Source organism: Trichomycterus rosablanca, chromosome 1, assembly GCF_030014385.1.
Source record: "Trichomycterus rosablanca isolate fTriRos1 chromosome 1, fTriRos1.hap1, whole genome shotgun sequence".
NCBI lineage: Eukaryota > Metazoa > Chordata > Actinopteri > Siluriformes > Trichomycteridae > Trichomycterus > Trichomycterus rosablanca.
Window position 1 is genome coordinate 24570794 of NC_085988.1, and position 15838 is coordinate 24586631.

General features: G+C 36.1%; 1 protein-coding gene across 2 annotated transcripts in view; it reads left to right on the plus strand.

Moving 5' to 3' along the window:
• The window catches only part of LOC134309155 (protocadherin gamma-A4-like), a 113104-nt gene that overhangs the window by 89941 nt on the left and 7325 nt on the right, over positions 1–15838 (plus strand). For both annotated transcript variants that reach the window (XM_062990801.1, XM_062990793.1), the window contains exons 2-3: positions 7079–7137; positions 15300–15397. In XM_062990801.1, coding sequence (XP_062846871.1) covers positions 7079–7137; positions 15300–15397 — 157 coding nt within the window. The remainder of the gene's footprint in view (positions 1–7078; positions 7138–15299; positions 15398–15838) is intronic.

The following is a 15838-nucleotide window of genomic DNA, read 5'->3' on the forward strand; positions in this document are numbered from 1 at the left end:
AATTAGCATTGCCAAGGCATTATACTACATTTGTTATGCTTTTTTTGTTGTTTGCCTCTCTGTAATATTACAGCTTTTGCTTAAAGTAGGTGTAGTTTACCTTCCTTCTTTTACATTATTCCTTATCAGTTTTAGAAGTGATTTTAAAAGTAGTTTAACTTTCTTTTTAGCAGTTTAGCTGTATTTGCATCTTATACAACCAAATTGTCTTTTGCATTTCCTGGCAGCTATTTCCTCTTTTTCCTTATTTCCTTAGTCTCTGTTATGTATCCTCTCCATGTGTTTTCCTGTCAAACGGTTGGTTTACTAGACTGGCCATTGTCCAGTCATTTCTTGTTCAGGTTTTATTGTATGAAGCTCATGCAGCTCAGTTTATAGACAAGATTAGCCAATGTATCCCCCATGTGTTGACTGCTTCTAAATGACATTGTGAATGGGTTCTTCATTGAATGTCTAGTGAAGAAGTGAATTTTCTGAACCTTCAAAATGATCTGATTATTCCCAAGCAATTTTTACTGGTTTTGCTTTAAAACCCACATTTATCCGTTGCTGTTATGACCCAAAAGTACTTTAATTAGCAGTAACATGCTAATATTACTAAAACAAGCAATAATCTATTGTTAAAATTTCAGTGATGATCCAAATGATAAAACAGAATGCCTGTTTGGGACTCACTTTAAGGTCGACCAACAAGTTAAAAACCATAGTTCTAGATTACTTTTGAGGTACAGTTCTGGTATATTCTCTCTTTTCCTGGGCAGAAGTTTTACTAAGCTACTACAATCCAATTGCTTACAGCTGTTTAACCAAACAAATAGACACGTAGATGTGATTATTACAGGAATTCTGTAAAGTTCTGTTGTTTTTTAAATTATTGTAGAGAATATCTTCTTAAAATGTTAATAAGTGTAGCTTTCCTCTTTGATGTGGAGAAGGGGGTAGAGTTTTGTCTTTTGTGAGGTCAACCAGAGGATGTGTACTCTTGCAGACACCTGTTTTCCATGCGTTTTCTTTGTTATTCCTACCTGAGGATGTATCCTGTTTCCTCATTACTAAATGCAACAGTATTCAAAGTGTTAAGTCCTAGTTAAACATCAAAAATAGAGTTCCAAGTAGGGCTGGACGATATGGATCAAAAATAATATCTCGATATATTTTAGCTGAATGGCGATATACGATATATATCTCGATATTTTTTCATACCATAAGGTAATAACAAAGAGACACTTCTGCGATGAAGCTACATGTTCCAAATTTTTACAGGCACTTTTATTAATATTCATGCTGGGAAGCTTCACACAAGAACTATTTTTCCTTAAGAAAAAAAATAACTATTGTAAGAAAAAGTTTGTTATTTTCTAACGTCTCACCTGTCGTGTAATGTGAATTACAAATATATTGTCTGGCCCTTTAAGAATGTTAAGTGTACTATATGGCACAGGGAGCGAGTGTGTAGGGAAGATAACAGAAATTGACCGTTTCCGGCTGTGCTTGTGTGAGCTTGCGTGTTTTGCACTGAGCTTGTGTGACATTAAAAGTAGCGTTCTCGTTAAACCCCACTCATGTTTGGACTTTATACATTATTTTACATCAGTCGCCACAACATTAACATTTACATTAATATTTTCTTTTACCGTATAGAACTATCGTACATGTTACTGTGTAAATATTACAATATACAGTATAATGCAGTTTAATCAGCGTTCTGCTTCATGCACTTTATTATTATTTAACAGCTTTATTTGTTGTTTAATTGCTGTTTGCTCCTTGTTTACTGCAGAGTTAGTTCATGCAATTTTATTAATTTTTGGATGTTTATTGGCCGAGAACAAGAAATACTATAATAGAAGATAAATAAATAAATGAGTCTCGGACGTCGGGATATCATCCAGTATAAACTAACGTGCATGTCAGCGCGTGCATGCGCTTGTATGTTTATATTGGTTTTTGAAACGAATAACGACTCGTTTTCTTGTTTTTCAACTTTGGTATTTGAAGTGAAAAACGAATGGTACACGGAGCTCGAAGATTTTGTTTGGACTTGTTTTCGGCTTTCTCTACAGAATACATTATTCTGCTGCTCATCTGACACTTTGAATCCGAACCATCTCCAAATAACAGCCATTACTATTCTTTTTACTAACCAGCTCCTCTTTGATAGCTTCTGTCATGTCTTTATCCGTCTCCATGCTATCGCTGCCTGCAGGAATTACTGGTGAAGCGGTGGGGAGGGGCGAGTTGTGTTCAGTGAGGGAGAGGGGCGGGGCAGGTGAACATGTGCAGAGACAAACTGGGAGAAGAGAAAGACGAACTGTCGGATCTAACTGGAACGCAACATCTACTGTATATCGATATATGCGATATTGTCTTATCTTATATCGCGTATGAAAATATATCGATATATTATAAAATCTCGATATATCGCCCAGCCCTAGTTCCAAGCCATGTTGTCCAGCACATATATGTGGCTAAGGGCTGGCATTTATTAGTAAATCTTATTTCCTCTTGTTTGGTAGCAGAGAATGGGTGGCATCATTAGCAGATTTTGGCAGTCCCCTGATTTATCCAATACTTACCAGCAAACCATTTTTTTTACTGTATCATCCATCTCTTAGTTCTTACCTCCTGTCTCTTAGTTTCTGTCACTGAGAAGCACCCCGATAGCATGATGATGAACCACCATGTTTCACAGTACAGATGGTATTAGCCAGATAATGTGCACTGCCAGTTGTTGCCAAACATAGTGCTTACTGTTCTGTCCAAAATGTTAGATTTTTTTGTCTTATCAGAATAGAGAATTTTTAACTCATGTTGAGTCCTTTAGCTGATGTTTAGCAAACAAAACATGGTTTTGCAAAAAAGTGCCTTTTATCGTATCCTGGACCTGAATTATGGAGTGTTGCAGAGATAAATGTCCATTTGTTATGTTCTTTATTACCTCTCTTACTTATGCCCTTATTGCCAAAATGCCTAGCAAAGTTCAAGGTTGTGCCAAGTTTATTCATTTTAGGATTTAGGATTATGATTTAGGCCACTGCTGCCCTGGGAACACTTAAAGCCTTAGATATTATTATATAACCTTGCCTTGATTAATGCTTTGATCTTCATGGCTTTGTCATTTTCCTGACAATGCAGTTTGAAACCTTAAAGACCAGTTGAGTTCTAATTTCATCCCAAGGATAATTAAAGCAAATTAAAGAGTTTTAATTTGTAATGCCATATCAAAGGTTTTAATTACAGAATCACGTTGTCATCATGGGTATTTAATTGTAAAAATAATGGGTAACAGTTGCATTTAGATAAATAATCTAGTGTGTGTATATATAAATCCTGTATGTATAGATAAACAAATAGATTGCATATATAGGTAGCTAGATATGTAGATAGATAGATATTTAGATATAGATAGATAGATAGATAGATAGATAGATAGATAGATAGATAGATAGATAGATAGATAGATAGATAGATAGACAAAACAGGTGCATTTTTCATGTTCACTCATATCATTAAAGAATTAAATTCACCCTATCTTCACAAGTCACCCTAGTATATGATAGCTCAGTGGTTAAGGTACTGGACTAGTAAACAGAAGGTTGCCGGTTCAAGCCCCGCCACCACCAAGTTGCCACTGTTGGGTCCCTGAGCAAGGCCCTTAACCCTCAATTGCTTATCGTGTTCCGCTCATTGTGTAAGTCGCTTTGGATAAAAGCGTCTGCTAAATGCTGAAAATGAAAATGTAATGTAAATGTATGTTATTTTTGTTGGTTCTGAGCACTTACCCGCTGAGACACAGCTGTTTCATTAATTTCCCGGAACACACTAAACCATGGGAACCACGGTAGACCGAAGAGACTTAAAAGCTGTTATTTAGGTTAACCTCATTTTGTAAACTTTCTGCAGATTTTGATCAAACTGAGGATCCTGGTGGCCTCTGGTCATGAACAAGCTACTGCTGGTGTGCTGAAAAAACCATAACATGGTGCAAAATGTCAGCATGTATGTTTATTTAAATATAAACTGTTGATTATGACTTACAGTACTTAGTAATTAGAAGTTATTACATATTATACCATGGATTTAAATAACACTTAGCAGCTGATCATTTAAGTTTAGGTACTGTAGTTCTTACTGTAGCTTAAAACATTAAATGTATGGAATGTAGACATGAGAGAGATTTTACACTTTATCACCACTGTTGTGATAAATGTTATTTATATTATTATATTTATAATGTTGTAAATATAAAACAATTTAAAATTTTATTCCAACATGGGTTGGCCAAAGCATTAAAAGTAATTTTTGCACCCTCAGTTAAATAACGGTTCAAATGCAGTTTACAAAATCTCTCAGTTTTTTAGGAAATGGGGTTTGTATTTCGAAATTTGCTTGAATTTGTTGTTTAGTTACCTCCTATTTTTCTCCAGGTTAGAGCATAGTGCACCTTGCAAGTGCACAAAGTTTCCTAGCACTATGATCATTACAATAAGGAATATTGGCCTATTGGTGGTCATTTTAAGGACATGATTAATTTTTCAAGCCGTGTCCTCGTTTTGGATTCTGTCTTCTGGTTTCTGTCTTAGACCAGGGTTTGATTTGGGATTTTCCCAGTTTCCATTTTGTGTTTGCTTTAATTCTCCTCCAACTAAGTCTAGAGCTCAGTCTACTGCTCAAAGTAAGCAGAGAGTAAGTTATTCATTTTGTAACATACATTATCCTCACTCATGCTCAAAGTCACATATACAGTGTGGGTTATAAACAAGGACTGTTCTTCATAGCAGCAGCCCAAATCAAAGGCTTTGTTTTGTACACACTTACAGAGAGTATATTTGGACTACTAACATAAGAAGCATGTACCTGTATCAGACTTGTGACCCTTTTGAAAATGGGCCTGCATGTATTTAGTACTCTACTGCTCTTACTTTTAGAGGTCAAGTGGAAACATCAAACACATGAATGCTGGCAGTAACAGTGGTATTGCTTACTGTAGGTGGCTTTTCTGTGTCAACAATGCCGCATGGGTTTATTTATGTATTGTGGGACACTGATTTTATGTGTGATGTTGTGTACAATAGTACAGGTTGTGCACTTTTATGACTGTGCAAGGCTTGTAATAATTCAGCTTCTGTATTTCTCCTGGGGAGTGTGAAGCTGACACAGCAGTTATTCGGGAGCTCAGTACACTCATAGAAGAAGAGAGATAAATAAAGAGAATGTAGGAGTAAAAAGAAAGAGAAGGCATGTTAATAAAAAAAAACATCTTAAGCACTATCCTGTTAAAGCAAAATTCATTTTACAGAGGATAGGGTTTTAGTATCATTTGTAAGGGCTTTAACTGGCAGTTACAAATGATGAGTCTCTGTAATCAGCGTAAATAAACATTGGCAGTAGAGATGTTCTCTAATTATACGTAAAAGTGGTTCATTACTGGGGGTCAGTAAAGAAGAGGTATTCTCGTGCTAGATGTGAAGGAACCTGACTAGCCATCACAGCACACTGGCATTAAGCCCAACCATTCATTCATTCATTCATTCATTCATTCATTCATTGTCTGTTTTACCACCTTTTTGTCTTGGTCAGGGTTGCAGTGGGTCTTCTTCATTGTGTAAAAGGCAGGAAACATCCCAGACACCCAATCCATCACAGGGCGGACACACACACCCATACATTCAAACGCACACTCACACTCAGTTGCAGATGCAGTGCAGACACGGAGCAAATTATATATATTATAAGCAGTAACAATCATTTCTTTACAGAGTTTGGTTTGACTATGATTAGGAATATGGGAACTTGAGGGTAAAAACAGAAGTTAGCTGTTTTGGAATTAACTTTTATTTACAAGCATTGACAGTTCATCTTGGATTAAATTCTCATATGTGTTCAGAAATCATTTTAATTACAGTTTATTGTCCGCTAAAACTAATCCAGATTCTTTAGGGCGCATGGCTGTTTTAGTTCCTGTTTTGTGCTTTATGCTTCCTATCTGCTGAGTATGTCCTCTTCAACACAATGGCAGCTTTGTTATTTAGGCCAAAGTTTCATGGAGTCAATCAATTAGTGCTACTGCTCATTTTCCAACTCCGGGAACAATTCAGGATTGTGTTGAAGGCTCCCAGCATGATATGCTCTTTTAATTCTCTATTTTACCACTACCCTGGCTTTAGTCTTTAGGCAAATGGCCATTAACTAAAGTCATTTCAAGGAGACATGTTTCTGGGATTTCTCTCTGTTTGTGCTGGGTCAAATGCAAAATTCAAAAACATAGAGCAACATGCCCCTTTTTACAGACTGTTTTAGAAAGACTCTTCTTAATTTTTGGTTTTGCTATTAATAATTGATATAATGTGTAGTTCAGTCACCTATTGATTAAAATTACAACAGGAACCCTGGATATTACAGTTGTTCCAATGACTTAACTGACTGGAAAATTTTTCAAATATTGAGGATAATTTTACTGTTTACAGATTTACAGATTTCTAGACTACCTTGGTTATGATTGACTTATGAATTCACTTTTCAATATGAAATGAAATTTTTTGGAAACATTTCGGTTTTGGAGTATGCTAAAATCATAAACTTAAAAACAATTAGAAAGTGTACTCAAGATTTTGCCACTGTGCTAAAGTATTGATTGAGGTCTTCATATACTAACAAATGTAAAAATTTTACTTAAAATCTTACCTAAATACACATCTAATGGCAGCTGCTGACACAAACATTTTACTTTTATGTGAAATTACATTGTCTGATATAGAAATACATGACAACACCTCTATCAGAACAGTTTTTCATTTGTCACATACTAATACTATATTAGAAATATTTTATAGATAGAATTCCCCTAAGCTTTAATTTTATTTTTGCTTCAAGTGAACACATTTTAAACAAAAGAAAAATGTGTGAAAACAGTGGAAATTGCTGAATTGCTACAGATGCAACAGATTACAGGAAACAGTGGATTAAAGTTTTTGAAGTGTTTGTAGTGATAATGGTTTGTTTTGCTGGTAGATGGATTTGATCCAAAATAAACAATAAACAGATGCATAGATAACATTTCTTTTTTTCTTCTTCACAGCAAAACCCCCCAAACGCTGACTGGCGTTTCAACCAGAACCAGAGACCTGGACCCAGTGGGTAAGTTAGTTAAAACATTTGCATTTTTTATGTGTTTCAATCTGCATACATTAAAAATTAGGAAGGCAACAACTACATACTGTATATTAAAAATACATTAATTTGTATTGTATGTCCATGTGGGTCTGTTAACATGTTTATTAGTACACACCCGCAGACTCACACTATATTAAATACATCTTTCTTGGATCTGCCATTTTAAAATTATTAAACCCCAAAAGCTGTAAATAGATGAAGTGAGAAGGAAAGGTGGTTGAGGTACCCATGTTGGTTAAGGGAGGATATGTGTTTGTTTGTGATGTGGTTAATAACAGGAAAGAGGACACAGATCAGTTGGCCTTGGGGCAAATCGAAATTTTAATTTTTCCCCACTCATTATTAATTAAACACCACACCTTCTAACTACATTTGTGGTTTTAATTGATAACTGCCATGTGTAAACACATGTGTACAGAGCATGTGGAATGTGTGTATGTGTGTGTGAGGGGAAGTTTTAGGGGCTTGGGTACAAATACCTGCTCCATCAAGCTTCTATAATATCAATTTCTCAACATTCTCAACAAAGATTAAAAAAAAAATAATAATAAAGAAATGAAAAATACATTTAAAAAAAAGGAACTAGAAATAAATAAGATTAATTAAAAGGGAGCAAAATAAATGAATCTAAATAAATGAAAAAATAATCAAAAAGTAGTGTTTTTGTTCTCATAAAGAAAATTATATTTTGAAACAAATTAAATGTTTTATATAACATATATATAATGCAATGTTTTTTGTAACCTATGTAACTGGTTCAGTTATATGGTTATAAGGAGCCGGCACGGTGGCTAAGTGGGTAGCACTGTCACCTCACAGCAAGAAGGTCCCGGAGTCGATCCCCAGGTGGGGCAGTCCAGGTCCTTTCTGTGTGGAGTTTGCATGTTCTCTCCGTGTCTGCGTGGGTTTCCTCCGGGTGCTCCGGTTTCCTCCCACAGTCCAAAGACATGCAAGTGAGGTGAATTGGAGACACTAAATGTCCATGACTGTGTTTGATATAACCTTGTGAACTGATAAACCTTGTGGAATGAGTAACTACCGTTCCTGTCATGAATGTAACCAAAAGTGTAAAACACGACGTTAAAATCCTAATAAACAAACAATCAATATGGTTATATTGTTTACTGGGATAGATCTCAAACGTAAATGATAACAATCTCTTTGGACTTTTACCTTCTTAAAAGGTAAGGGTTTTTTATCAGTTTATTTTTAGGGATGTGCATTATATGGCTGTTAAAAAATTAAATGTTAAAGCAAAACAATGGAATTAGTGTTTCAGAGCACATTGGATATGTCACAGAATTGTCCAGCAACCATTCTGAGTGTATTTTTAACCCGTAAAATGTTTCTTATTTGACCAATTGTAACCATTAATGTTTCTGTCCTGTAAAGTCTGACGCCTGAGCATTTTTGCATGCCATCCAGCTTTAGTGCCCCCCTTAAATATTTTACTGACAGTTAACATGTTTTTAAGATTGAACCATTTCTTTGTAATTAGGTGTTTTTGTTTATCTTTAAAAGTAAGCTTCACAAACTGGCCTACAGCAGTGCAAAAACTGCACCACCCTTATGTTAACTGACAGTTAAGGTGGAATATTTACTATTTTTTCCATTTGAAGTTGTTTAAAGAACAATTAAGAAAACAAAGCCCAAGGGCAAACGCAGTATTGCATCAGTGAATCAGAAAGTATGTCATCTCTCCTGGTCTTCCCTTTAACATTGCTATGGAAATGCCTTGTGTATTGCTTTTGTTGTGTACTGAGCTATTGTTTTAGTAATCCTTGTATTCTGAGTGTTTTGTTTGATGTTTTTCTGTGTCTGACCCGTGCCTGGTACTTTTACTTTTGTTCATCAGAATCAGATTTATTGCCAATGTGACTTTTTGTGTGCTGGGGCATGGTGCAGAAACATAAATAGAGAGGATGTTTATAAAATAAGTTAAAGTTTTACGTTTAGGTGTAGATCCTGGAGATATGGCAGGTTGCAGCCAATCACCTTCTGAGCAGAGCTGTCCTTTCATGGGCATTTAGGACGTTCAAGAATTTTCCTGCTATTTGTCTTCTTGCTTTCTGATCAATGCTATGCTCATGGATTATGATTCTTGACCTTACCCTTGACCTTACCCTTACTAAGAAATCATCCCTATAGCCAGGATTAGCCAGGATCTGATGCGTATTGCCTGTTTTTGCCAACTCTAGAAAGGTTCACGGTTGTGCCAATTGCCTTTAATTTTGAAAATGATTAAGGCCACGGTGGTCCTAAAAACTCTCAAAGCCTTTGAGTGTTTTTTGGATACAGTTTTAGATCTTTCCCTGATCTATGTCGTGCTATAATTTGATCATGGAGATCTACAGACAGTTCTTTGGATTTCATGGCTTAGTTGTTGCACCGGCAATGCACTGTCAGCTGTGGGCCTTTCAAAGCTATGATTAATCAATTCAAATTGCAGGGAGCGGGCTCAAATTGAGTTCTAGACACATCTCAAAGATAATGAAAGCAAGAAGAATATGTCTTTAATTTGTAATGATTTAGAACGTTTTTCAAATATATTAGTGTGGTTATGGTTATTTATCTATTTTGAATGCCATAGGACTCCAGCAGGTGCCATTATCTCCAAAAAATAAATCTTAATCTTAAGAGCTCATTGACAACTTATACAGGTTAAAGGAAAAATACAAGGAACTGCCATTGCTTGCCTTAGATAAGATCAGTATTTATTCTACTATTAAAAAAGATTAGGCAAAATTGGCATTTAGCTGTAACATAAAGGTTTGTCTCACATTTCTCAAAAACACCTCAAGCCTTTGGGATAACGTTCTGTGGCCTGATGAGTCAAAAGTGAAACATTTTAAAAGATGTGGGTTATGTTACATCAGGCTTCACACTAACGTAGTATTCCAACAACAAGAACATTAAGCCAACAGTCAAATGTGGGTGGTAGTGTGGCAGTGTTGGGATGCTTTGCTACTTTAGGGCATAGGTATCTCGCCATAATTGACTGAACCATAAAATACTCTTTACTTTAGTATTATGAAGAAATAACTAAGAAAATCCTGCCTTGAACCCTACTGATATGCTGTGCCAAAACCTTAAATCAACAGTTCATGGTCAAAAATTGTCCACTGTTGATAAATGAAATAAATTCTGCTAAAAGGATGGGCCAAAATTCCTCCCTAGCCATTTTTTAGGAATGGTGGCCCAACCATTTAATATGGTTATGGAGGCAGTTTTTTTTGTTTGTTTTCTTAAACTATAGGGGAAATCTACTTTCATTTCTCTACATGGCAGTTTTCATGTCCAGTACAGATGTAGATTCTAATATGTTAATACATTTTCTTGTTGCTTTAGTTTTTTGTTGTTTCACTACATGTTCAAATCAAATCTGCCCTCATTAAATCAAAGCTGCACCAAAAGCAGAAGTACAAGAGAGTAAAGCAGGTCAATGTGTGTTAATACTCTGTTATTTGTGTGTTCTTGCTTTGTCAGCTTTTTGTGCTTTGATCAAGTTGTGGTGTGTGCTGTATTTAGGTGTAGCAGTGGCTGCTTGTCAGCATTTATATGGCTTTTATACCACTATAATAGAGTTTCCATTGTGTGTAATAATAAGGCATGTAAGGGTTTACATGCAATAAAGTAACAATAGTCCAGCAAAATTAATGTTTGGTAGATGTCTTTTATATTGTTTATATTGAGTGGTTTCTCCTTCTTTTAGGTTTTAACAAACAGCCTACAGCGTTTACTACAGGATGTGTTAATCTGATCACAGGATAAGAAAAATGCTGACCAGAGGAAGTGTTATTTCCTAACACAGTGGTGTAAAGCTACTTAGAAACTACCTAAGCATCTTAGGCTTTCCAATAGAAAGAAAAAATAGATAGCATGGACTTCTCAGCATAACATTGATACTTGTTTTAGCATCTCTTATAAAATACATGAGCATTAATATGGAGACATGTGCCTATAACTATGATAACAGCTTTTAGTCTTCTGACAAGGTTTATCACTAGAGTTTGGTACATAACTACAGGTATACTCTTTTAATTAATCACAAGAGCATTATTGAGGTTAGGCTCTAAAGTCTAATTAGGCCTGACTTGTAATTAGTATTTGAATTCATCTACAAGTTGAGGGATAAAGTTGGGGTCAGAGATTTGAGCAGATAACTTCTTGTACACCTAACTCTGAAAACTATTACTTGTTGGACCTCACTTTGTACACAGGAGTGTAACCATGCTGTAACCTTGTTTAAATTGTTTCCAGATTGTAACTATAACAGGCAGTTGTTATATACCCCAGATTCATTCATAAGGTTGCCCAATGCCAAACATAATTTATTACTCCATGAGACTATTTACTCTGCTCCAATGCCAGTGCTCTTTACAGCATTTCAGCTGACACTTGGCATTGTGCTTGATGATTTTTATTGCTTCATGGTTTTGTAGATGGTTTTGGGACCCAGGCTTTGTGTTTAGGAATTGCATGACTATATGCTTTATTTTGTGCAGCTTGTACAAATCTGGCTGAAACAACCAAGCCACTAATTGGAAGCCATTCATTTGAAATCGTTTTTTGATCCACTCTTAGATCATTTGTCATAATCTGTAAAAAACTGTTCACCTGATACTAAATTAAGTGTTTTGAGTGGTGCGTAAGGTTTAGTGATATTGATATCATGGCTATTTTCTTACTTAATGGTTATTTATTGTAACAAGTAACTGATCATTTTGCCTAATGTTTGCTAAAACTTGTTTAGTTAAATGCTGATTCCCTAAACTATCTTTAATTAAAAGTGTGGCTTCAATGCTTTGTTTTCTCCCTCAGTTTCTGTTCTCATGTCCCACATTCTTTCATTTTGGCTCTGAGAGTTTATTCCTCTCTCAGTGCTTGGCAGCACCATTCCTCTTCTCACCAGGGCATTCCAGAACCTTCTCTTTCATGTCGTTTTTCTTCCATTTAACATTTCTATTCTGTGGTCAACTATTAAGCTTCCTTGACTTTTCGTGTATCTTGTTTCCTTCAATGTTTCTTTCTTTGTTTTCTTTCTTATGTTTTTCTGCACTATTATTACCAACAAAGTCTTCCTTTTCATTCCTTTTCATTCTCTCTCCTTAATCACATCACGTCCTCTATGCAGATGTGTCATCTGCTGCCATGGCTAATTGTGACCTGATTCCTTGTTTTTATATCCTTTGGAATTATATAAAGCAGGACATAAGGCCCATGAGAGCTCAATAAATTCAGATGAACAAAAAATGAGTATGTACAAAAGTTATAATATAGTGTGAAAAGATTCAGGTCTTAGGCTGTGCAGGGCAAAGCTGGAAACCACTGTTAAATGTGCATGACCTTTGAGCTCTTAGATGGCATTGAATGAGAAATTACCATGCTACTGTGATCAGTATAGCCACATGGGCTTGGGAGTACTTTAGAAAACCATTGTCACTTAACACAGTCCACCACTGCATCAATAAATGCAGCCTAAAACTATTACACCGAGAGAAAGCCGGAAACCTCTGTTGAATGTGTGTGACCTTTGAGGTTTTGAAGAAACCTTGATGCTACTGTGATCAATATAGGCCATAGGCTTGGGAGTTTTTAAGAGAACCATTGTCACTTAACAAAGTTTGCTGCTGCATCAAGAAACACAACTTAAGACACTGTTACACTAAGAGAGGCGTACATCAATTCTATGAAGAAACGCCTCTGAAGAAACAAGTCTTCTGGGGTGAGCTCATCAAAGATGGTCCAAAAGACAGTAGAAGCGTGTCAGACAAGTCCATAATTCAGCTTGTTTTCAGGAAAAACAGACATCAAGTCCTCAGTGACAAAGATAAAAAGACCCATCCAAACTGTTATCTGTGAAAGGTTTAAAAACATCTGTCATAGTATGGGGGTGATAAGCCTGATGATAATAAAAGCCTGGGTGTGTTTCATAGATAGCTTGCAGGTGTTTTTTCAGAATTTATTTGATTTCATTGGTCAGTTTACTAAATGAACATTCAGGTAGTACATTTATCCGTTGCATATATTGTTTGCTTAGTGGACTTTTAATATAACTGGAGCCAATTTGTTTCTGTTAAATAGGGTGTAAAGAAAATCTAAAGTGTGTTTTCGGTTGGTAACCAGAAAAAAGCAGAAAGATAAAGTATATGTCCTCTTATATGTATATGTCATTATCTGTGAGTGTGCACGTTTGTGTGTATGACCATTAAACTTTTCTAAAAAGGTGTGCATAACAAAGATCTGCTCTAGTTTGTGGTTTGTTCTCTGGAGATGCAAATTTTATTTAAAAACATGGCTTTGAAGCTAAGATCATTCCAGATGGAAATGCTTGGTGTGTGGCTGTGCGTGCGTGTGTGTGTGTGAAGTTGTATTTTAAGGCAGCTGTTAACTCTCATGTTTTTTTGTTTTTTTTCGTTTTTTTTATTTAAAACATGACATGTTTCAGGGAATGAAATCAACCCTAAACGGTTGTGTGCTCAAGGTGTGAACAAATTAGTGATTTGGTGAGTGGGTGGTGCCCTGCAATAGACTGGCCTCTTGTCCAGAGTAGCTTTGCATTTGTTGTTTTCAGGGAGGTTTAAGATTTAGTATAACCCTGGTCAGAATGAAGTGATTTCAAAGATGAATAAAATTATGAATGATGGTTGCTTATGAATTATCATGTGGCTGTTGGTGTTATTTTAATGATATATGTAGAAGCTGTGTGTGTACTTGCAAGTGGTAATTGTAGTCATATATGTAAGTGACATGTTTGCATGTGAGTTTGTTTGTGTACTCCTGCCTGGTTTCCAGACGGTAAAAATTATTAAAAATATGTAAATGTATGATGTTTGCAAGGTCCTAGTTACACAAATATCAATATTTTTGAAAATATGCATTTGGCCTTTCCCTTTCACAAAAATGATTTTCTAGATCACAAAACTGAGCTTTTTATACAAGACTAGTCAAGGTTTCTAAAAGCTCCGTTTGCCTTGTTTTCTTGTGGATAAGTAAAACTGATGGAGTTTTTAAACACCTCACTGTCACTGCTGGACTGAGAATAGCCCACCAACCAAAAATATCCAGCCAACAGCACCCCGTGGGCAGCATCTTGTCACCACTGATGATGGTCTAGAAGATGACCAACTCAAACAGCAGCAATAGATGAGCGATCATCTCTGACTTTACATCTACAAGGTGAACCAACTAGATAGGAGTGTCTAATAAAGTGGACAGTGAGTGGACATGGTATATAAAAATTCCAGCAGCACTGCTGTGTCTGATCCACTCATACCAACACAACACACACTAACACACCGCCACCATGTCAGTGTCACTGCAGTGCTGAGAATGATCCACCACCCAAATAATATTTACTCTGTGGTGGTCCTAGGAGAGTTCTGACCATTAAAGAACAGCATGAAAGGGGGCTAACAAAGCATGCAAAGAAATAGATGGACTACAGTCAGTAATTGTAGAACTGCTAAGTGCTTTTATATGGTCAGTGGAGCTGATAAAATGGACAGTAAGGCGGTTTTAATGTCATGGCTGATCAGTGTACATTTATTTCATGTGTACACTGTCAGATGGAGGCTCTGCAATGTGCTGCACTCATTACAACTCTAGTACATCTAGAGGTTAATAAACTGTACAGTACTCATGCTTGTAATGTTCGTCTACAGACGTTTTACGGCAAATGTAATGTATCATTGCCATCTGATATGGCAATGGGCTGACATGCTCATTTAAGCACTTTTACATAAGTTTCTGTGTGAGTGGAGGATTAGAAAATGTGTTTATTGTGACTGGAATTTTTAATGACAAACAGTAAAAGTTTAAAAAAAAACTATTCATATGAATGGGGTGAGTTGTATATGTGTACATGCTAATGGCAGGGCATTTGTGATCATATATAAAAGGAAGCACGTTTGCATATGTGTTGTGTGTGTCTGGGGCAGTGTGTTTGAGGGAGCTGGAATAAACAAAGTAGCTCTAATACATCCTGCTCTGCCACATTGTCAGGTCTTATGTCTGAAGCCAGACATGAACAACAAACGTGCAGCTGTGCAGTAGTTAAAGAGAAAAACAAAATGGCTGCTCTCTCACTCCTGTTTCCTTTTTCTCTCTCTTTCTGTCATCCACAGAGCGGGTGCTGGTCCGGAGGTTGCCATGGCAACTGGACCCTGGCCAAACCCCCCAAGTGAAGCTGAGCAGTTCCAGGCCCTAATGGCTGCTGCAAATGGTGAGACCAACAACTAAATTAATCTCTTACACATCAGCATTAAACACTTTTTACATCTTCATCTCTGAGTGTATAGCTAACAGTGATGGCATAGTTACCTTGAAAAAGTAATCTGATTTCTGATACTGATTACTCCTTTAAAAAGTAACTTAGTTACTTTATTGATTACTTGATTTTAAAAGTAACTAAGTTAGATTACAAGTTACTTTATTAGTTACATTCAGCAGCTGCCGACAACACCCCCCGCCGCCTCAACATAAAAATGACAACCAGTTTTGCCAGTACTCACTTTATTGGAAGTGCATTTGTAACAGTAACAATGTATCTCCTGACATTTAAAGTTGAACTGAAAAACTATTTCCTGAAAAAAATACTTTATAAAATATAAAATCTTTAGCTGACACAAACTCAAAATAGTGCCTGTATTTCCAGCGCATCTCT